The following is a 23064-nucleotide window of genomic DNA, read 5'->3' as shown; positions in this document are numbered from 1 at the left end:
GAAAATAATATAATAAAACGATTTATTTGACCGTGAACATGATCTTTATCAATGTTTTTTTCTGATGATTCTTAAGAACAATTCACTCGTCGGATTAATTTAGTCGCTCGAATAATTACCACGACGAGTAGTACCATTCTAAAATGAAATAAACGGTTTAAATGGATTAACAAAAAAACATTGATACGACGATTGGCAATAACACGCATGACCGAATCTACGTAACGCGTTCCCTCAAAATCCTATTCAATTATAACAGAGAATACAATTAAGCACTAAGGATTATTCGATGTCGTGTATCATTAATTAACATTAATTGATAAATTCGCATAATACATTGACACCGACGTGTATTATCGTCGGTGATTCGCTTTCAATAATCTTGCAAAATGAAGTATTAAAGTCTATGGGGAAAAACAATTTTTGTATAGTTGAGAAAAATTCGAGATAATAATAATAATAATACTGATTATTAAAACAAATAAAACTGTAATGAAACACAAATTATATTATATGCATGAGATTTTTATCTAATGCATCAAATAATCGTTTATCCGTTGCACATTGAAAAATTGATCAATGAAATAATGATAAAAAAAAAAAAAAAGAAAAAGAATACGTACGTTTTGGTTTTGTTTGATCTTAGGCGAGAACAGGATGCCAAGAAGTCGTAGTACATTTCCCAGAATCGAAGCACTGATGCTGCTAAGTTTAGTCATGCTCGTCTACCTCGACATCTGTTGGTGTTCGTTATCTCATAGAAGCAGACACCACGCTGAGCTTTCTCACGAGGAAGTGAAAAATTTCCGACAGGATGAACATTATCCGAGAGCGGAAGCTCTTGGTTCAAATCCTAACGATGATCCATTGATCGTACAAACTAGGAAAGGCAAAGTCAGAGGCAAGACATTCACAGCAATGACTGGAAAGGAAGTTGATGCTTGGTTTGGCATACCTTATGCGCAAAAACCTTTGGGTAGGTGATACGTATCTTGAACATTTTTTTCCGGTGATCCTGAAGATCAAATTTAACGTACGTGTACCACCAGTGGTACGCGCAGCCATATTTATTTGAATGCGTTAAATATCAAATGGCCTGAACGACAAGTCAGGTAAAAATGGCTTGGCACGGAACGTGTTAACATTAGATTTACCGACACTGAGCCAATTTGATTATTATATATATATTAAACTTAAATATTATTTGTTAAAAACATATGTGTTGGTTTTTAGTTAATATTCATTTCTTCAAATAACGTTTGCAAATCGTTATAAAATAATGAACAAAATATTCGTAAATCTAGTGTTAACATTGCATCGTTATTTTCGTCCCTACCAATTTCTTCTCTTTCGTATAATTGTGGTTCCTTATTTTCTTGTTATTATTGTTATTATCACTTATTAATATTGAATTATAGGACCACTAAGATTTCGACATCCAAGACCTGCCGAACGTTGGAACGGTGTCCTCAATACGACTACTTTGCCAAACAGTTGCGTCCAAATTCTCGACACGGTGTTCGGGGATTTTTCAGGTGCCACCATGTGGAATCCTAACACACCTCTAAGCGAGGATTGTCTTTACATTAACGTGGTAGCACCACGACCTAGGCCTACTAACGCCGCTGTTATGGTATGGATATTTGGTGGTGAGTTTTTTGACCTATTTGAAAATACTTTTCCAATATAACAAGAATTAATATATTAAAAGGAAAAAACGAAGTGGGAGGGATGGGTTCGAAGACATGAAAGAAGAATAAGAAGAATATAAATTTAGGTATAGCGTGGAAAAATCATTTCAGGTGGTTTTTATTCCGGCACAGCTACGTTGGACGTTTACGATCACAAAACGTTGGTCTCCGAAGAGAACATAATTCTCGTCTCGATGCAATACCGACTCGCCAGTTTAGGTTTCCTCTATTTCGGAACATCAGACGTTCCCGGTAATGCCGGTCTGTTCGATCAAATAATGGCCCTCCAATGGATACGCGACAATATCGGTGCTTTCGGTGGGAATCCTGACAACGTGACCCTGTTCGGTGAAAGCGCTGGGGCCGTGTCCGTTTCCATGCACCTTCTATCGCCATTGTCCAGGTACTACTACCTCGCTAGATCAGGGTTGACAAAGTGAGAAAAAAAAAACGTAAAAAAAAAAAGTAAAAAAAAAAAAGATAGATAAAAAGAAAGATAAAGAGATATAAAGGAAAGACACAAGAGGGCTTCTCGTCTCGGCTTTTTCAGGCACCTCTTCAATCAGGCGATAATGCAATCGGGTTCAGCAACGGCCCCCTGGGCTATTATTTCACGAGAGGAATCTATAGTACGAGGGATCAGGCTAGCGGAAGCCGTTGGTTGTCCACACGATCGGGATCATTTGCAGGACGTTATCGATTGTCTGATAGCTAAGGATCCGAAAGATTTGGTGGAAAGCGAATGGGGTACATTGGGTATATGCGAGTTTCCTTTCGTACCCGTTATCGATGGGACGTTTCTCGACGAAACCCCGCAACGTTCCTTGGCCACTTCCTCCTTTAAAAAGGCTAACATCCTGATGGGCTCTAATACCGAAGAAGGGATCTACTTTATCATCTATTATCTTACCGAATTATTCCGAATCGATGGTACCGAGGACGTCAAAGTTACCAGAGAACAATTCGTCAATGCCGTATCCGAATTGAATCCTTACGTTAATCAAATAGGACGTAACGCTATTATATACGAATACACCGATTGGCTTCATCCCGACGATCCGCACATCAATCGCGATGCCATAGACAAATTGGTCGGTGATTATCAGTTCACCTGCAACGTCAATGAATTTGCTAACCGATACGCTGACACCGAAAATACCGTCTACATGTACTACTACAAGCACAGGTAAGCACGCTTCTCAACGATTCCACAATTGATGATGATTATTATTATTATTATTATACGCGGGACTAATCTTCTCGAGTGGGCTCTTTAAGTTACTAGTAGGCTCTTTAAATCTACGTCAAAATCGTATTCGATTATTTCTTTCTTCCTTTTACATGTATAAAATGATATTCATGTATATGTTTAAATGATGGGAACTGTTCGTTGACTTACATTTAAAGCTCGTTCAGTCTATCCTGAAGACTTCTTCGGATTCTTTCTCTGTGCTTTTTTTTTTCCTTTTTCTTTTTTCTTCAGATCAGCGAACAATCCTTGGCCAAAATGGACAGGTGTTATGCACGCCGATGAGATCAATTATATATTCGGGGAACCTTTAGACTCTTCTAGGGGATACACGGAAGAAGAAGTTTTATTATCGAAAAGAATGATGAAGTATTGGGCTAATTTTGCTAAAACTGGGTAAGTTTTTATTCAAATACGAATGATGAAAATAATATAAATAAATTCGACGAAAAACTATCTATTCGAATATTTTGTTTCTTTTTACAGAGATCCCAATCTCGGTGACTCGACCTCTTGGACGCTTCCTCATTGGCCGATTCACACTGCCGCTAAAAAGGAATATTTAACTCTTGACACCAACAATTCTGACGTCGGTTATGGCATCAGAACGAGACAGTGCGCGTTTTGGAAAAGATATCTTCCGCAATTGCTTGCCGATACATGTAAGTGTACAATTTATTTATTCTATTATTACTTTATTTTTTTTTGTCTTTTTTCTATAGCACATCGTGCATTTGGAACGAATCGAACGCGTAAGCTCGTTTATTTCATCTTGCGAACGATCAAAGTGAGAATCCAAGTAACGAAGATCGAATCTTTTACTTGGAAATAAAATCAACGCGTTTTTTTTCCCCCCTGTTATCTTTATTTATACGTAGATCGTCTTCTATGACACCTGTTGATCAGTATATAATAAGTACGTTTCGATATTCCTACGGTGGTCGACCGATTTTTTCTTTTTTTTCGGTATTCTCTTACAAAACTTTTTCACTCGACAATGTTGAGCTTTTCAATATTTCTTTTACTTTTTTATACTATTCAATGAAAATCAATATTATATATATATATTTTTGTTTGAAATAAAATACATTTTTTATTATATTCGTGTTGTAATTCGAAAATTTGACGAGTCACGAAAGAATATGGCTTTCTTGTTTAAATATCGATCGAAACGCCAGTCGTGCAACAACGTATTTAAAAAAGGAAACAAGGAATGTTATACTACGTTATAAAACCGTAGCGTCATTTTCAGTGATTTTCATTGTACTTTAATGAGGGACTTTAACGAGATCTCTCGTACGGACGAGATCCGAAGGAATGAAATTGCATATCTTCGTTGAAAAGTAGTTTCGCATCGTGGACTAGATATGCAGATTGGACAATAGCCAGAAAAAGTAAAACCGAAAGAAAAACGAAAGAAAAAATTAGAAAATTAAAAAAAGAAAAATAAGAGAGAGAGAGAGAGAGAGAGAGAGAAAATTCATTTACGTTTGAATATAACGAACGAGTTATTCGTTAATTAAATTCTATTATTCCATTAACGAATAAAAGAAGATAACAAAAAATTACCAATCTTGCTAGTCTAACAAAAAGATTCAAACGAATCATTATAATTCTTTACATAACTTATATATTCTTTTGACTTCAAAATGATATATATCTAATGTTAAATTTTGTACATTAGTACAGTTACAAAGTAATTCATGTGATTATTTAAATTCATTGTTACAATAATATTCATTATATTTGATAATATTTATTTAGATTTATAATATTAACAATTTTCCGATATCTTTATAGTACAATAAAATGTAATAAAAAATATGATGACTAAAAATAATACTTTTGATTAATCTCGTGAATTCAAAGTAATACAAAGTTATAGAAAATTTAACGTCGATTTCGACGAATCAATCAAATTTTGATAAAAGCTTAGGATGACAAAGTAAAATCAGTTGACAAGATACTAATAAATCAATTCTTTCTTTACGTCGAAGTTTACTGAAAGCTGAATTATAATATATAATATTATATAATATATCGAAAATGATCTTTTTTTCGTTTTCTTTCTCTCGCGTATAAACAAAATAAGTATTATATAGAAAAGCAACTGAGAAATAAAAATACAAATATTATACTTCAACTAAAAATTCGATGCTTAGGAAAAACTCTGTAAAAAATCTTATTTCCGACTTGGTCAGAATGCTCTTTGCATTGATGAGAATGCCGAGGAATTACTAGCAAATGCCGGAATTCCGGCTATGACGGTAACAGATATATAAAACGTTGTTTCTCAAGTAAGTAAGTAAAGAAAAAGAAAAAGAAAGAAAGGAAGGAAGAAAATGACTTATTCAACGTACCAAAGGTATATTTTTCTCGTAAGTTTATAAAACGTCACCGGCAAACTGGTCTCAAGCGTGCCGGCACCTGCTGCTTTCTATAATTCTTTCGTGCTGGAATAGCTTAACGAGAAAATACAGAACACCTTTTCTTTGACTAGCTTTTCTCTCTCTCTCTCTCTCTGTTTTTAACTGAAAAGGAATCGTAGAGCTGCTTTAGAAAGAAGAAAATACGGAAGTGTGAAAACGTTCGAAGTAAAAACGAGAACCCTTTTGTGTAGTTTCCCTTTCTATTGAAGATTGCAGCGGGTAAGAAGAAAACGAAAGAGAGAGAAAGACACGAGCTAAAAGTGAAACGTTTTTCTAACGATAAGAAGAAACGAAACGAAAAGAAGTGAACAAGGGGGCCGGGGGGTGTGAGTGAAAAGAAATAAAAATAGTAATAGAAAGAGAAAAAGAAAAAATGTTTCGCGCCAGCCATTTGTCTCGTTTATCTTTTCCCTACCACCACCACTACCAACTAATATCACCACACTATTCTAATCTTTATAAGAAGAGAATCCTTTACTAGCATCACCACCAACACCACTTTTCAACCAACAACCCGTCGTCTGTTGCGAGATTAGCTCCGGTTCTCTATTAAGCTTTTTTTTTTCCTTCTTCAACATTTTTTTTCTTCTTCTTCTTCTTCTTCTTCTCTTATGAATCCTACTGGAAAATTACGTAGGAATACAAAAATATAACGCGTTTCTACGGATATAAATCGTTCTTTTTTTATTTACTTGTTGTTACAATACGAATTTCAATGATTAATTAACGTATTTACCATTGTGTTTATTTTAATTGTCCCGTCATTTTTGATGAGAGATTAACGCATAGAAAATTGGAACGTTTTTAGACGGTATTTAAAAAGTCATGGCATTGGAATATTAAAACAAATCACTGTTACATATCTACAAAACTTACGTACTTATGCGTACAAATGCATCACGCAAACGTTCGTATACTTTTTCTTCGATTGATTTTAGAATTTGAAATAAAGATTTTCCTGATAGTTAAACCCATCGACGAGTTCAACCTCAGAATCGTGAGGTCACAGTTTCGAAGGGGAAAACCAATGCATAATGCAGTCTGATTTAGTCGAATTGCATCGTCAGAGACTGACCGTGGTTTAAGATAATCTCAGCCAACACGTTTAGAGTTATTTTTTCTCTCTCATTCACTTTTTTTTTTTCTTTTATTTTATTTTTTTTCCCCGTCTGACCTTTGGCTGTAATAAAAAATCGATCGAAACACACACACACACATAGATACACGCACACGTACATGGACAAGCTTTATCTGTCTTCTTTACGATTTTATCACCAGACTAGAATCGAAGGCAAAAAAAAACGTCGCCAAGAGATTGATTTAAAATATCTAGTAGTAATATCGTGTGATGCACTTTTATCGTTACTTCCTATAAAGATAACAAACGCAATTTTTCCTACCTTCATCTTTTTCCCCGTTTCCGAGATAGAAATTTCGACGTTCAAACTGAACACACTTTTTTCTATGTGTTCGTATAGAAAGAAAAAAAAAAGTGACCCGAAAAATTGGCAATAAAATGAATTCCTAAATTTTCTCTTAATACGCGTTTACTTATTATTTAAGTTATTTAGTATTCATTGCTATATACACACACACAATTTACTTGATATTTCATTTGAAATCATATTTAGATTATCATATCATCTTAGGGTAACATTTAGGCCAAAATTCGATTCACAATTCGAACGGCAAAATACGAGTTTTCTTTTTCTGATTAATAAAGCTTTACACGATGCATAGACAACAAATTGTATCGTTAATTATTTTCTTGTTTACGAATATCTGATCGATAAAGTAAAGAATACACTTGATGCGTTTTTAATACACGAGCCATTAAATGGACGAATTTTTGTTGGATAAAATTTGAAAGATCGATAGATAGAATTGCTTTTGCTAGTAGTATAGTACCAATGGAAAAAGATAATAATCATCGTGGCAGTTTCTCTTATCGATTTCCGTTCGTTCCTACCGATAAAAAAAGGGAGAGAGAGAGAGAGTTGAAAAGAAAAAAAAAGGAAGAGAAAGAAAAAAAAAAAAGGGTCAATTGTATTTTGTTATCTGCATGCCCATAATTTTGGATATCGCGAGAGGTGCCTGGAAGGTTCGATGTGGCCTTTCATATTGGTTTTGTCTAAAACTCGTTATCGGTACATTAATATGCTGCAAATCCGGATACGGTACAGAATAAAGGGAACCAATTATTACGCATCATGGGATTAATGGAGGATGCACGAGCACGGGATTATATCTGCAATGCAGCGAGCACGGCAGATAAATTTCGTTTGTTACCATCGACTCTGGTTGGTTGGTTGGTCGGTTGGTTGGTCGGTTGGTTGGTTCGTAACAATTTCATTTTTATTTTTTATCTTTATTTTTTTTTTTTTAAACGATAACTATGATATCTCACAGTCCGACGAGTAAAACGACACGTGGAAGATAATGCGTGTATAAAAAGAAAATCATAAAAAAAAAAGAGACACGCGAGATATTTCTTTTTCTTTTTTTCGTTGCGAGCCAAACGAGATATAGATTATCGTAGAGAGATAAAAAGTATTATTTAGAGAGAGAGAGAGAGAGGAAATAAAAAAATGAATGAAAATAAAAAGAAACAATAGTAGAAATATGATAATGTTAATTATATAAAAGTTTCGCACAACGCGATTTTCGATAAGTTTCCGACAATGTTCATCGAATCTTTCCTTCTATCTATTTTCTATATTTTTTACTTTATAATACTACCTTTTTGTAATCTTTTCTGGATAGAAAATTATCAAAGAAGAATACAAAAACTATACAAATGTTTCGTAAAAATATGGAACTCGCGCTTCAACTGGATTTACTTACCATCACGTGCAGTAGCAGCAGTAGTAGTAGTAGTATATTTTTAAATTAAGCGTACATCCTATGCGTGGGGTACGTACGTACTTTTAATAAACATTTTCTATTATTAGTTTAAGGTAACGAAAAATAGTGAACGGGAAAAAGAGAGAGAGAGAAAGAGAAGAAGAGGTAGTAACCAATTTTCCGATCGTTACCACACGAAGCCCGAAAGTTACTAGCCTATGTTTTTTACTTCTTCCTCCTTTTTTTTCGTTCTTTCCTTTTTTTTTTTTTGACGAACATTTTCCATTATTAGTTTCGAAAAGCCTCTGGCCACGTTTCCGTGCAACCTTTTCTATCATTCTCTCTCTCTCTCTCTCTAAGCTCTCTTTTTCTAGTTCGTTCGTTCGTTTCCATCTTTCCAAGAGGAGAACGTCCGCAATTATAATGTAGTCGCCGCAATTATTTTCCGCAGAGCATATTATTCTCTCTCTTGCGAATGCTAGTCCCTGTCATATTTCTCTCTTTCTCTCTCTCTCTCTTTCTCTTTCTCTTTCTCTTTCTCTTTTACTCCTATTATTTTTCCGTATCTTCCCTCGCAGTTCTTTCTCCAGTCCGTATGCGGGAGGAATACCGACGGCACACACACACACGCACACATATTCATACGTACATACGTCCTACCGTCTACTATCATCCCCTTTCACCCCCTCACCCTCCTCTCAATTTATTCATCCCTGAGTACGCAATTCGCTGACATGTTGGAAGAGTCATCTGCTCTCTTTTTCCTTCACTCGTTGCATTTCCTTCTATTTTTTGACCGACTTTCTTCTCCTCCCCCCCCCCTCTCTCTCTCTCTCTCTTTCTTTCTTTTTCATACACGTGTACGTGTATACTTATATGTATATGTATATATGTATATCATACCGGGTGTCCCATTTTAATACGATCAAATTAATATCGATGAGAAGGTATACACCTTTAGTGTGTTAGTTTGATTTTTGTGTATTAACACTTTAAGCAGAATATTTTCTTTAAAATCATTAGGAAAAATGAAACGGTGTATCGTTGTACGATTTTGTAAAAAGGGATTGATATTCTTTACAATCTTAATCGAATCTATAATTAATCGATATTCGTTTAAAAAATGATTATTCCAACTCGTTTTATCTTTTGACAAGAACTTGTTTTTATATGATAAATAAAATGTTCTTCTCGATAATCTAATTGATATGTGTAATAAAATAATGATTAATCATAGATATATTTGTGTTGATACAGTTTAAAACGAGACACCTTGTATATAGGAACACGAATGCAAACACGGAATATAAGGCTGATAGAGGCCGTCGCGAACAGCAGGATCCTCTGGAATTTCATTTTCTATTTTCCCCTGCGCGAACGAATGTCCCAAAGAGTAACCGTGAGGAGGAGGAGGGCAGACAAAGGGGTTAGGGAGGGGGAGGGAATCCTGGAATCGAGATGCAAGGGATGATGATGCGCTCTGTTGATTCCACAAACGGGAGGAATAAGGATGGAGACAGTTTTCCACGTCGATTATATTATCCGTGTGGCACGTCAGACCACGGAAACTTGGAGACAAATTTGTGCCACGGATAAATGAGTTGCAAATTTTCTCTCTCTCTCTCTCTCTCTCTCTCTCTCTCTCTCTCTCTCTTTCTTTTTATTTTCATCTCTATCTCTATCTCCAATACCTATCTCCATTTGATTATAACAATTTGAGAAAAATCTTACTTACTTGAAAGATGTGATGAAAAAAACAAAAAACAAAAAGAAAAAGAATTAAAAAGAGATTTTAAACGAGATGCAAGAAAAAGTCAGTCGGCGGCTCGTTCGAAATGGTACAAAGGGATTCGAGTATGTAGATAGATAGATAGATAGATACGTAGATAAAAAAAAGAGAGAGAGAGAGGAAAAAAATGGGAGATAAATCTCGTTGGTTCAAAAAAGAGATTCGATCAAACGTAACCGTACAAATGACACACGGCTTACTATGCGTGTATTTTTGTATGTGTGTGTTGAACGAACGAGTGGATATTATTCGTCTCTTATCCTCGATGCATTGTTTGATTCCTTTTTATCTTTTTTCTTTCTTTTTCTCATCCTCCTTTTGTTTGTTTGCTATTATTTTTTCTTCTCTTTTTTTTTTTTTGTCATCTTCTTCTTTCATTAATAACAGAATAAACGAATGATGAAAAGGAATTCGTATTCATACGTATGATGATAAATGAGAGGAAGAGGTCATACGTGAACCCCTCCTATTATCAAACAAAATATTCTCATCTGACAAATATTTTTATCTCGATACGAAAAGAAGGAATATAAAAAAAAAAGACACGAGGGGGGATGGGGGGTTGCGTCAAATGATAATTGACTGAAAAAAATGAAAGTAATCGTATTCCAAAACAAGAGATAATCAAAATAAATCAAAATCGTAATAGAAATGATATTTTGTCTGTTGTTGTTGGAGTGATAACTCGTTGTTTAATAATATTTGAACGAAAAAGAAATATGATAGAAAGCAGAGTTCTTTCATAATGGTACTCTGGTGGTGCACTGTTGTCGGGTGTCTAGGGTATCTGGGGTGTCTGGGGTGTCTGGGGGTGCATCGTCGCCGTAAATAGAACAACGCGACGATATACAGCATTGCTTTATAATTACGTCGGTGGGCTTTGAAAGGTTAACCGCACGGCGGTTAAGGTAGACATGCATATGAACGTGTCGTTGTCACGGGCACTAATGGTCCGTTTACACAGTATCATTGGCGTAACCGCGAAACCTACCTCTCTGTATCTTCGAACTTGAAGTCTTACAAAAATTACAATCTCAATTTATATTGACAAACTTAAAAAAAAAGGTCTCATCGAATTGTTCGATTAATTTTTTTCCCATTTTTCCATTCAATAAAAGTACGAACATTTGAAGCAATTACCGGCTAATATAGAAAACGCTTGGAAATGTTTATTTTATATGTGGCTTTTCTTTTAATTGAAATTATTATTAAATATCGTGAGTTAACTATAGCAAGTTTTATAACTGAAGATTTATATACGATAAGATATAATATCGATTTGTGAATTGAAAAAAAATCGAACGAACTTTATTTTATAATCGTAAAATATCATTTTTATTTTTCCAACTTTTTCGATATTAAATATTGTCACACACAATTATCATCTATATATTATAAATAATAAATAACAATGTTTTTTCGTAAAAAAGATCGCTGATCTAGGAAGAAACATTAATACGATATAATTAAAAGAAAGAAAAAAGATAAGATGAATGATATGAGGATGGGCATTGCTATTAAAATAGGGAAGCGTGATTCGAGTGTGAAATTTCACACGTTTCACACCGAACCCCGTAGAAGATTAATAGTATAATAAGCGCGGCTGCGAGCGGACGAACGTGTCATTCTCATCGACACAATGATCCCTATCTTTGTGTGTAACGTACGTGTATATAAGAACGTGTATATACCATTGGCGTAACCATACAAACATGAGAATGTGATTTCGGCGACCATAAAATACATACGCATACAAGGTACATATACATACATAGGATAGATAGATACAATACATGCATACATACACATATATACATTCATACATATATATATAGATATACGTATATCCAAGTACTCATATAATCATCGCGAAATCTCGTACGGTCGTTTGGATTAAGCGAATGTTATATATGTATATATATATATATACATATATATATATGCACACGATTTATGCTCGAATAACTATCACTATAAGCCGGCCAAGGCGGCTCGCAATTAGAGTAACGACGATCAAATCGAATGAGATTTGTCCTATGTTCTATTATCTAAAACGATCATAGAATATGTATGCTATTTAACGATTTGTGGAAGATATCTAACTGTGTTAACCTATAGTTTTAACTTGTAGAATGATATTTGATTTGAATATATTAATATGTATTAAAATACGGCAAGGTGATCAATTCTTAACGAAGTACGCCTCTTGCGAATTACCGAATACATTTTTTTTTTTTTTTACAAGAGTTAGGAAAACTTTTGGATCACACGGCAAAAAAAATGTAATCGAACGAAATCGATTAAATATTATATAATAATTAGCGTCAAGAATAAATCCAACTGGCAAGAATTTCAGCTTCTTATGAATGGAATGAAAATAAATGAAAATTTTGTTACATTTTCACTGTACCCTTGTAAAGAAATTACGGTTCCCCCCCAGGGGCACAACCACTGTTCTTTATCCCTTATATAATATTATTATAATAATATTAATTAATCAGTATATATATATATAAATTAAGACAGAAAAAATCATCGTCGTGAATGTAAAATAATTTGAAAATACTTTCGAACTTTTGGTAGAGGGGGGGGGCGGAAAGTAAAATTTCTTCGGACTTTATCCGCAATGCGGTTAAAATTTTCTATTTGTTCTGTAAGTCGTTGCACCACCACCACCACCACCTTCTTCTTCTTCGCGACGGCGCAACAATGTTAGTTAAAATACCGTAAAGCCCTTTTCTGAAAGTGCATTATCACTATGCTACAACGAAAAGTAACTTCTCCGCAACTGATAGTAGGGGTTGCATTCAAGTTGCGATGCAACAACGATTGGAACTTCCATTAAGAATAAGAGAGAATAAGAGGAATACAATCGACGTACCGAAAGCCAAGAAAATACTCCGCTTATTATACTTTCTATGTCACGAAAAATCAAAGGGGGAAAAAGAAAAAGAATGAAAAAGACAAATATAATATGAAGCAAAGATGATTGCTTTTTCCTGGATATCTCTACTTTCTCAATCGTCTTTAGAAATAATAATAATAGCTTACTTTCGTCTCGTTCTCATGACTTATTTTTCCTTCTTTACCCTTTCACCCTTTTTTCTCTCTTTCTTTTATCTATTTTTTTTTTTTTGGCAAACCCACCCTTCGCTGCTAGCGGCTCGTCGACGTAAGCCCGTAACTTAAAAACTTTTATAATAATAATAATAAACCACACAAAAACAAATATACCCTTTACTTCTTTCTCTATCGTTAATATTCTTTCAAAGATTATTCATTATTTTTTGTTTAAACATAAACTCGAGCCTCTTATAACGAAATAAGTAACACAGTTATGCGAATGAATTTATTTATTCACGGGGGAAAGGGAACAATTGTTTTATGCAACGATACTCCTCTCATCGAGCCATTATTATTATTATTATAAAAGAGAAAAAAAAAATAAATCAAAATGAGAGAGAAAGAGAAATAGTTGTAACAAGTTCCCATTTTGTAAAATTGAGAGCTGCAATTTGATAGCAGCAAACTCGTTACTATTCTTCGTTTCTTTCCTCTCCCTCTCTTTTTCTCTTTCTCTCTCTCTCTCTCTTTTTCTCTCATCACTTCCGGTGAGGGTTCAATCGAACTAATGATCATTTACACTTGACTCTGTCAACAATCTCCTCCGGTGTCGCAACGTCAACGCTCGTAACAAGTTTATCGTTAATCGCATTATTCTACCGGGGAAGCTCATCGAAGGACGCAAATTTTGTCGGCAAACATTTTGTCGCCCACGCAATAAGAGAGAGAGAGAAACGTGACCATTTGCTTGCGTCAAATAAACTAACTAACATAAACCTATTTCTATGTGCTCGCGTATTATTATTCACGAGAGTAGACGTTCGAGATAAGCTAGAAAATTGCTGTTAAATTTTTTTATATACCCTCGTAATATTTTTCTTCTTATTCTTTTTATTTTGTTTCGATCGAGTAATTGTTTTTTCTTTTTTTTTTTAAATAATTGTCTAGATTAATTCCAACGAAAAGCCAATTTTCATCCGATACGATCGCAAACTTTTTTTTCCATTCTTCTCGCTTGCATTTTCTGTTATTATCTTCTTTTTTGCTTTCAATTTGTTGTCATCTTTCTATTTGGATTTTGATCATTGTTATACTAATAATGGATGAAAAATGATTTTTGTAAAATATTCAAACGATTATTCATGCATCATTTTCGTTTAGATATCTCCGAAAGTTTGCAGAAAGAGATCCGTATACAATAGGAATATGCAACGACGAATACGTTCGGCATTCGTCTACTAGTCGTAAAACAACTATGAATACCCGAAATGGGTTTATGTTCCTCGTGTTGTTACGAGGCGAAGGCTGTCGTCAAAATGGATGAGAACATAAAACACAGAGTGGAAAGAAATACGAGGATGCAATAACGGCCAAACAACGAATAGAAGATACCTTTTCGAATATATATTTATATATGTGTATATGTGTACGTGTGATACAAACCCGATGCATCATATTTTCATCCCTCTTTTTAACCATAAGAATAGAAATATCTAAGGGAGATAGAAAAAAGGAAAAGTAGAAAAGAAGATAAAGACAAGAGAGAAAGAAAGAAATAAAGAAAGAAATTTTCCATCGTTCGTGCTGCTCGCATTTAAAACGATTAAAAAAATGATTAAAAAATAGAAAAAAAAGAGAGAAAGAGAGAGAGATAGACAATCATTTTCTTGGTTTAAAAAGACGAAAAAATGATGATGATGATGAGGAGGAGGAGGAGGAGGTGGAGGAAGAGTCGATTTTCTGCTCACCACCGAGGAAGGTTTTTCTGGTGAGTGTTGGGTAAAAAGGAAAAAGGAAAAAGCAGCAGCACTCAAGCGTTACGTAGTCTTCTTCCAGCAATATCCGCCCGAAGCTGGTGCTTCTGCTGCTCTCTTCCTTCGAAAGCAATTAAATGAAAATATTTCGTGAGAACGTAGGAGAAAGAAAGTGGTGAATACACAGAGGGGAAAACTTTGTGAAAAAAGGTAGAAGAGATTCCGTCGTTCTTAAGCTTGATTAGATCCCATCGTGGAAACTTATACTCTATAGCTAGGCTAAGTCCTCTTTTTCTTTTTCTTTTTTCTTCTTTCTGTTGCTCCTCCCCTCTTTGAAAAGAAAACTTTTTTTCGAAGAAGAGGAGACCTCTCGCGAAAGCTCGTACGAGAAAATTAAGATTTTTCTCGACAAAAATTAAAAAAAAAAATAAATAAAGAACAAATTTTTAAACGTTCGAATAATTATTTACTCTCTCGATATTATTTTAAATTATTTGTACGAATTTATATTGTTGTTCTTGTTTTATGAAAAATTATAATTAAGAAAAAATACATTTATTTGTTTGTTTTTTTTATCTTACTATTATTATAATCATATTTTTGTATGAATTTTGAAATATTGAGAAAAAAGAATGTCACTGATTAAAATCTTATATTTATTTTGTTGTCTCCAAGAAATATTTGATCATACGTATTGTGGTTTGTTTTTTTTATAATTCGTCCAACGAAGAAATTTCTGATGGTTTTTCTTTTTCTTTTTTTTTCAAACAGTAAAAGAAAAGAAGAATGAAAAAAAAAGGCAGCTTCGTAAGTTACACGAGAAGCAAAGAGAGTAGTTTGGGGAGACTCGTAGGACGAATCATCGTTCCTCTCTCTTCGTCCCTTTGAAAAAAAAAACCCTCTTCAACGGTGGCGAGTACTCGTTACACGTTTTTACGCGCGTTTCAAATACGAAGCTGGGGAGTTTGCACTGCGATTTAAAGGGTACCCCTAATTGCAATACGAAACGTAGAAAAAAAAAAAAAAAAAAAAAGAAACAAGAGATGTATACCTTTCTTTCGTACCTGTGTTTACCAGTTTAAAAAAAAAAAAAAAAGAAAAGGAAAGAAAAAAGACGTCGAAAGCTCGTAACCACGTCGCACACCCTTCAAACGTTTTTATCATTTCGACGATTTACGAGAGATTATAAAAAAGATCCGATATATTATCTTTCTGTCCTGTATTTTTTTTTTTTTTCTATCTTGCTTTATTCCTCTTATTAGAATTACAGGATTAAAAGAAGACGAAAAAAATATCCCAACGCGTATAACCATTTAGAAATACGAGAAACGCGAGTTGTTCGAAAGGAAAATGATAACGGATGGAACTTTACAAGTAACATCGTTTAAAACATTTCTTAAGAAAAGTATACATACATACTTATTTTTTCTTTTATCCGATGAACATCGTAACGATGATTTTTAACGATTGAAAAACTTTCAACGATACGATTAAATTTTGTATTTCATATATACATATATATATATATTTGTGTTTTACGAATTTTCTTCTTCGTAAATATCAGAGAAAACGAACAGAGAAAACTTCGTTAATTGTTAATAAAGTATTCAGTATCCTTCTCTTCTCTCCGAGAAATATAATTGGATAAAATATTCCAACTATTCTATAATTATTCCAATTATTATGAGGTAGTCAATTTTGTTACAAATTACGGGAGTTACTCAGCGTATTTAGAGAATCTCTCCGTAATACCTAACAAATTTTAGCAAGCTATTGAACGAGAGATAGAGAAAGAGAGAGAGAGAGAGAGAGAAAGGTATTTTGTTAAGTATATCCAACGAGTTTTCTAAAATCTTCGGAAAACGAACCAAGGATTTTTCTTTATCTTTTTCTTTTACTCTTTACCTCTCTCTCTCTCTCTCTCTCTCTCTCTCTCTCTCTCTCTCTTTTTCCTTGTTAACTCGTTCTACGAAACGAATACGAATGGGAAGAAAGTTTGAGCTTTTCTCTTAACAAGGGAGAAGCGAGTTACGCGCTATTGCTCAAAACCATAGTACCGTGGAAAAGTTGGTTTGTTAAAAGACAACGAGAACAAAATGTATATCTTTCATTTTTTCCATACCGTTGAGTCGAATCGCACAAACGAGTAATTCATATTTTTCCCCTTTTTCTATAAATTATTATTCGAAGTGTAAGAGATAAGAGTAACTACTCTCTCTATTTTGTTAGGATAAAATAATTAAATATAATATTTATGCAAGAAAACTTATATTAAAAAAAGGGGAAAACTAATAAATTCTCTATTAATAATAATATTACTTCGTTTACAATGTTAAACAGATAGTAATAATTCATTTCGATATCTAACAAATGATTTTAACAAATATATATATATATATATATATATATATAATAAATATTCGTAAATTTACAATTAAAATACACGTGTAAATAAAAATCCTTTTAAATACTTTATTATACATATATATATATATATAAATATATCGAACAAAAATAAGCATTAATAACACATTAATAATATATATATATATCTATCAAAGAAAATACAATAATTTAAGAAGAAAATAAAACAAAAGGAAAAATGTCAAAGAAAAAAAAGAAGAAAAGGTGGGCGTTCAGAGGAAAAAAAGAGAAGGGTGCGGTTGAATCGAAAAAGGGTGTTTGGAGGGGAGACATTTTGATCGTCGTGCCCCCTGTACGAAAGGAACGAGGGTGGATGGAAGAGGGTAAACGAGAGGACACGAGGGGGTGGAACTGGCCGGCAGGCAAGCAGGCAGGCAGGCAGGCACTGCTGCCGATCGATGCCGCAGCATCGTGTATCTCTCTCTTCCTTTCTCTTTCCCTCTCTCTCTCTCTCTCTCTCTCCCTCTTTCTCTCTTTCTCTCTCATTCTCTCTTTGTCTCTTTCTCTCTCATTCTCGTTTCCCTGTGTTTCAAACTGCGTATACTTGCGTGAGTATTCGTGTACGCGTGCACACACGCACGTCCGCACGCAAATGAACGAACCCAATGGGTTTCTGTGTCCTCCGTTCAACTGGGTATACTATCTGAATTGACAGTGAGGAGGGTTTAAGGGGGGCAGGAGGAGGGGAAAAAAAAGGGGTTGCTATCTTTGCAGAATCGTGCCTCGAAGGCTGACCGACTCTCTCTTTCTCTCTCTATCTTTTTATTTCTTTTTTTTTTTATTTCCTTTTTCACCCCCTCTCCCCTTTTTTTTCCTTTCGATTCTCCGAGGATTTCTCTTCTATGTCTCTCTTATTTTCTTTCTTCCTTTCTTTCTTTTACTTTCCAAAGAGGCAGGATCGAATCCCTGCCAATTTTAAAGTTTTCCCTTGGAATAAGAGAATAAAATAACTATACAATACCAACGTGTATATATATATATGTGTGTGTGTGTGTGTGTGTGTCTATTCTTTAAAGAACGATATTTCCAGAAAGAATAAAATACATACATCTACCATTTCGAACCATATAAAATCATTGAATTAAAACCATGCTACTTATATATAATATATATAAAAAAAAAATAAAAAATAAAAAGAAAAAAATATATATGAGAAAAATTGGCAAGACAATTAATCGACACATTAAATTTGTATATAACCACGTAGGTGTTCAACCCGGTATAGATCGATCGGTCGCCGGCAACGGTGCGATGGGGGTTGGGGGATGGAAATGATGGTGCTGGTGGTGCTGCTGGTGGTGCTGCTACTGGTGATGGTGGGGGATCGGTATAAAACGTGTGCGGCAACGCGTCGATAATAATTCGACGAGTGATTTCGACTCGTAGCCCGGGACCCTCCTTCTACCCCTTACTCACCCCCTTACCCCTTGTCCCTTGCCCCTCGTGATGTTATCACCTTTATCTCTTGCGTACCTTTTAATACGGTCATACCCCCCTTCCCTTGTCTCTCCTCCCCCTCCCCCTGCCCCTCCCTCCCTCCCTCCTCACCTCGCCAATACCCAGCAAACCCTTTTACCATCGCCAAGCTCGTTCAGCTCAACGAATTCGTGATTTCACGCGCTTCTAACCATGCTGACGAAGCTAAAATTAATCGTTTGTCGCTTGCTATTCGCGTTTATATGTGTTCGCATAGTTATATGCATTATATATATATATAGATATGTGTATATAGAATACATTCAGTTACCGGTTCGGCCATCCGTCAATCCGATCCCTCAGATCGGTACGTCCGTTTGTCCAACCGTGCAAATAATTGCCCACTCGTCTCTTTCCACCCATGCCAATCCTCAACTATCTATCTATCTATCTATCTATACACTTTGTTTTACCTTTTTTGTTCCTTCATTCGCGCGAATTTTCATTTTCATTCGAGTCGTCCGAGCGTATACGGAAAGCTTTTCGATTAAATTTAACTAATTTGACTAATTATAACTAATTGTAGTTTTCGATAGATGCATATATATTATCAATTATGAACAATATTATTATTTCATTTCTAATATATCTTTTTATTTGTGGAATATATTATTGAATAATTTATTTCTGTATTAACCTATATGATTTCTTTATGAATTAACGATTTAAAAATGACACAATATATGCATTCGATTTACGTACTTTTATTTTATTTCTAACGTTTATTAATAATAAAATATTCCTGGTAAAGATATTCATTTCTAAATGTCATAAACACGTTGAAATATACCTGTGATAATAATGCTTACGATGAGATGTTTTCTAAGGAGAGATGGGTCGGGTAAGGGTGACAGGAGAAGATACAGGAAGAGGAGAAAGCATTGATAAATCGTCTGGTACAGGTAATTTGTAAAGGTACCATTTAACTCATCGCCAATGGTTGTTGGAAGGAAGTAAAACGTTGAGAATTGTAAACGTTCGCGAAAAGAGGAGGAGAATCGGAGATTCTTTGTGAAAGGTGAGCGAAGTGGAAGAAAAGGGCAAAAATTCTGTCAAAGGATTCGACGTTTATTGCTATCGGATAGGATTATATACGTATCTAGTTTCGATAAATCTCAGATAATAAAGGGAAACGATTATGAAAAATCTTTTATATCGTCAAGACTTTTTTTACGAATAAAATACTTTTATCAATGAAAAATATCATCTTTTTTTTGTAATAAGTGAAATATTAATTTTTTTGCATTAGAGATGTTACACTTTCGATTACCATTCGGTTTTAACACGATAATTCAGTAATACGTGAAATACGTAAAAGTATTTCAGAAAGGGTGCAAATTTTGGTCATAATTTTGGAATGGTTGTTTCATAATTTGTTCATACTCATTCGAAGATAAGAAATATGCGGAAAAATCAAATGATTCAAAATGAAAAGCAAGCTACCAATCGATTAGGCGAACGTCGAAGTAAGTGGATACAAACGGTGTGGAATATCAGACGGCAATTACTCGGAAGGTCATTCATTAGTATTCCACATTATTCGCATGCATATGCATACGTCTGGGGTGGCTACGCGCTCGTGACTCGGTGTCCTCGAACTCTGCTCCGTTTCTCTCTCTCTCTCTCTCTCTCTCTCTCATAACCCTCCTCAACCCCATCCTCAAACCCCTCTTCAACCCTTCCTTTCTCTTTCTTCCGCCCTCTCGAAAGATCAAGAACACTTTACGCGTTAGTTTTCGCATTAGATTTTAATCTAGATGATATTAGAAAGGCTCCTGTCTACCTCAATGGGAAATATTATCCTTGCGTGATTACCACCAACCTAGAAATTCTTATGATCGTCTTATCTTTCTCTTTCTTTTTTTTTTGGGGGGGGGGAGAATCAAATCTTTCTTTCTTTCTTTCTCCTCAATTGAAAAAAGTAAGTGAAAATAGAATTAAAGATGCAAACCACGTAAAGGATGTAATCCCTGCTTTAAAGACATTCGAGTTGTTTTCAAAAACGATATCAAGTAGGACGTAGATTTGCAGGAACTTTGATATTTTCTTTTTTTTTTTTTTCTTTTTTTTTAATCGTTTAGATGTGTTGAAGAATTTAACATTTAATTATTTCTCCCTCATGTATTGTGGGCACCCTGTTATAGATTTGTACGACACGTGATTCTTCGATAATCTAATTCGATAGGACTAATCGTTAACAGTAAAACTTTTTTCTGATATACAAGATTAAATGTGGCAACCGTTAAGTGTTAAACGTAACACCACTCGGGCACACGACTACTTTAAATTATTTCCGCTAAATTCGAGGAAGCAAAGCTTAAAGACAGAAGAAATTGATGGTTTTTAAGAGTAGCAGATAAATCGTTAAGATAACACTTGGCCGGAACACTTAACTTCGTATCGATAAAGCATCGAGGTCAAGCTCGCATTCCTTTTCAAATGCGATCGTATAATTTGTTTCTTTTTTTTTTCTTTTTTCTTCTTTTTTTTTCTTTCTTTTATTTCATTTCTTTTCCACGTTTTAAATAAGAATATTACCTGCAGTAAGGTCGCACGAAAAGAAATCCAACGAACGATCGTATGTACGTACGTACGTAAAACTCGAGCTTATACTTTTTTTTCTTTTTTTTTTAAGATAATTAAACTTTTTCTTTGAAATATATAATAATTAAAGAACAATACTCGAGAGAAGAATATATGTATATTATTCGTAATAACGCGTATCCATATACGAATATCTATTATACACGCTAAATAAATAATTTACAAAAAGGTTCGTTACGTTCTGCGAAAATTATTTCTGCTTAATCAAAAAATTGATAACAATTTATTTGTTAACACAATTGCAATATCAAATAAATCATAGAAAAATTACCGACACGTTAAACATACTTTTTATTGAAATGAAATTAAAAATTCATAGAGACATTTTAATTGTTTAACGATACACAAAATTGCAATAAATTAAAAGTTTAATAATTTAACCAATGATAATTTTCATACTTATAATAATAATTTTGTATTGTTTTTTTTGTTTGTTTACAGCGAAACTGGACCTGACATCGAAGGATACTTGCAGTGGTGCTAGCGGGAATTACGATCGTGGAATAAACGGAGTAATCGGACAATCTCAATTCCTTTTGGTACTGAGTTTAACCCTCGGGACAGTTTTTTTAACGCGGACGAGAATGAGCTTAGGTTATTCCGACACCGTAGAAGGTGCTCGTCTTTATGATACAAGAGGTCTCGTCTAGCTCCTGGTTACGCTCGTTTTACGAGCCGTCCTCGATCCTTAGGGAATTTCGAGTCGTTGATTTTCAAACAAAATTAAACAAATAACAAGTAGTCGAACCGGTAGTCGAAGAACGATATTGATAGTCGAGAAACGAGAAATATGCATATATTACGAAAATCAGATCGAAGCTAATAATAATAATAATCGTTAAAATACTATTTGCAAAAAATATATACCATAATGGGTTATCCGATAAGATAAATGCAACAAGTCGATGTTTAAATATTGAAAGATAACGAATAATATGAAAAACAAAAAAAGACAAAAAAGAAAATATATAAAAGGAAGAAATAAGAAGGATATAACAAATTAAAAAAATAAGAAAAGAAAAAAAAAAAAAAATGGGGCAAATCAAACATATCAATCCGTGTAAACTCCTACGTCGTAAAACAAAAGGAGATGATAATGGTGATGATAATGATGATGATGATGATGATGATATTCGAAAAAGAATTCTCGTCGAGATAAACACGAAGATAAAACGAAAGTTAAAATCGACGATGACAATGACGACGATATATAACGATGACGTTGACGATGACGATGACGATGATGAAAAATAATATCGACTAAAAAAAAAAAAAGAAAAAGGACAATGAAAATATATTCGAGAGTTCTTAGGAGGGCGGGGCGGGGGAGGGGAAGAAAGAAAAAAGAAAAAAACCCTTAAAAAAAACAGGGGAAAAAAAATGAAGAGACGACAACAACATTAACAACAACCAACCAACCAACACACATAAGAAGTATATAAATAAATATATACATACATATATATGTACGTATCTATATAACATATATATAGGTATATTATATAAATATTATACATCTATATATGTATATGGATTAGATCGTTAAATGGAGAACGTAAATGTCGGCCATTGTCCTTCTTCTCACGCGTTCTCCGACGATCAACCGTGATATGGACTAATGAAGTGCAATGAAGAAAATGCAGTAGATGTAGAGACAGAAAGAGAGAGAGAGAAAGAGAGATAGAACGAATAAATGAATGAACGAATGAATGAGTCTGTGTATGTATGCGTGTACGTACGA

The 23064-nt window shown here is 34.2% G+C and overlaps 1 protein-coding gene across 5 annotated transcripts in view; it reads left to right on the top strand.

The window, feature by feature from the left end:
* The window catches only part of LOC106788768 (acetylcholinesterase-like), a 56412-nt gene extending 33823 nt beyond the window's left edge, over positions 1–22589 (top strand). For all 5 annotated transcript variants that reach the window (XM_014752321.1, XM_014752320.1, XM_014752319.1 and 2 more), the window contains exons 3-9: positions 647–976; positions 1419–1649; positions 1803–2094; positions 2242–2877; positions 3175–3336; positions 3427–3602; positions 21765–22589. In XM_014752321.1, coding sequence (XP_014607807.1) covers positions 658–976; positions 1419–1649; positions 1803–2094; positions 2242–2877; positions 3175–3336; positions 3427–3602; positions 21765–21973 — 2025 coding nt within the window. In that variant the 5' untranslated portion in view covers positions 647–657 and the 3' untranslated portion in view covers positions 21974–22589. The remainder of the gene's footprint in view (positions 1–646; positions 977–1418; positions 1650–1802; positions 2095–2241; positions 2878–3174; positions 3337–3426; positions 3603–21764) is intronic.
* The last annotated feature ends 475 nt before the right edge of the window (positions 22590–23064 follow it).

Source organism: Polistes canadensis, unplaced genomic scaffold, assembly GCF_001313835.1.
Source record: "Polistes canadensis isolate GaletaPanama2010 unplaced genomic scaffold, ASM131383v1 scaffold_153, whole genome shotgun sequence".
Classification (NCBI taxonomy): Eukaryota; Metazoa; Arthropoda; class Insecta; order Hymenoptera; family Vespidae; genus Polistes; species Polistes canadensis.
The sequence above is the reverse complement of the archived record's forward strand: the minus strand, read 5'-3'. Positions and strand labels throughout refer to the sequence as shown.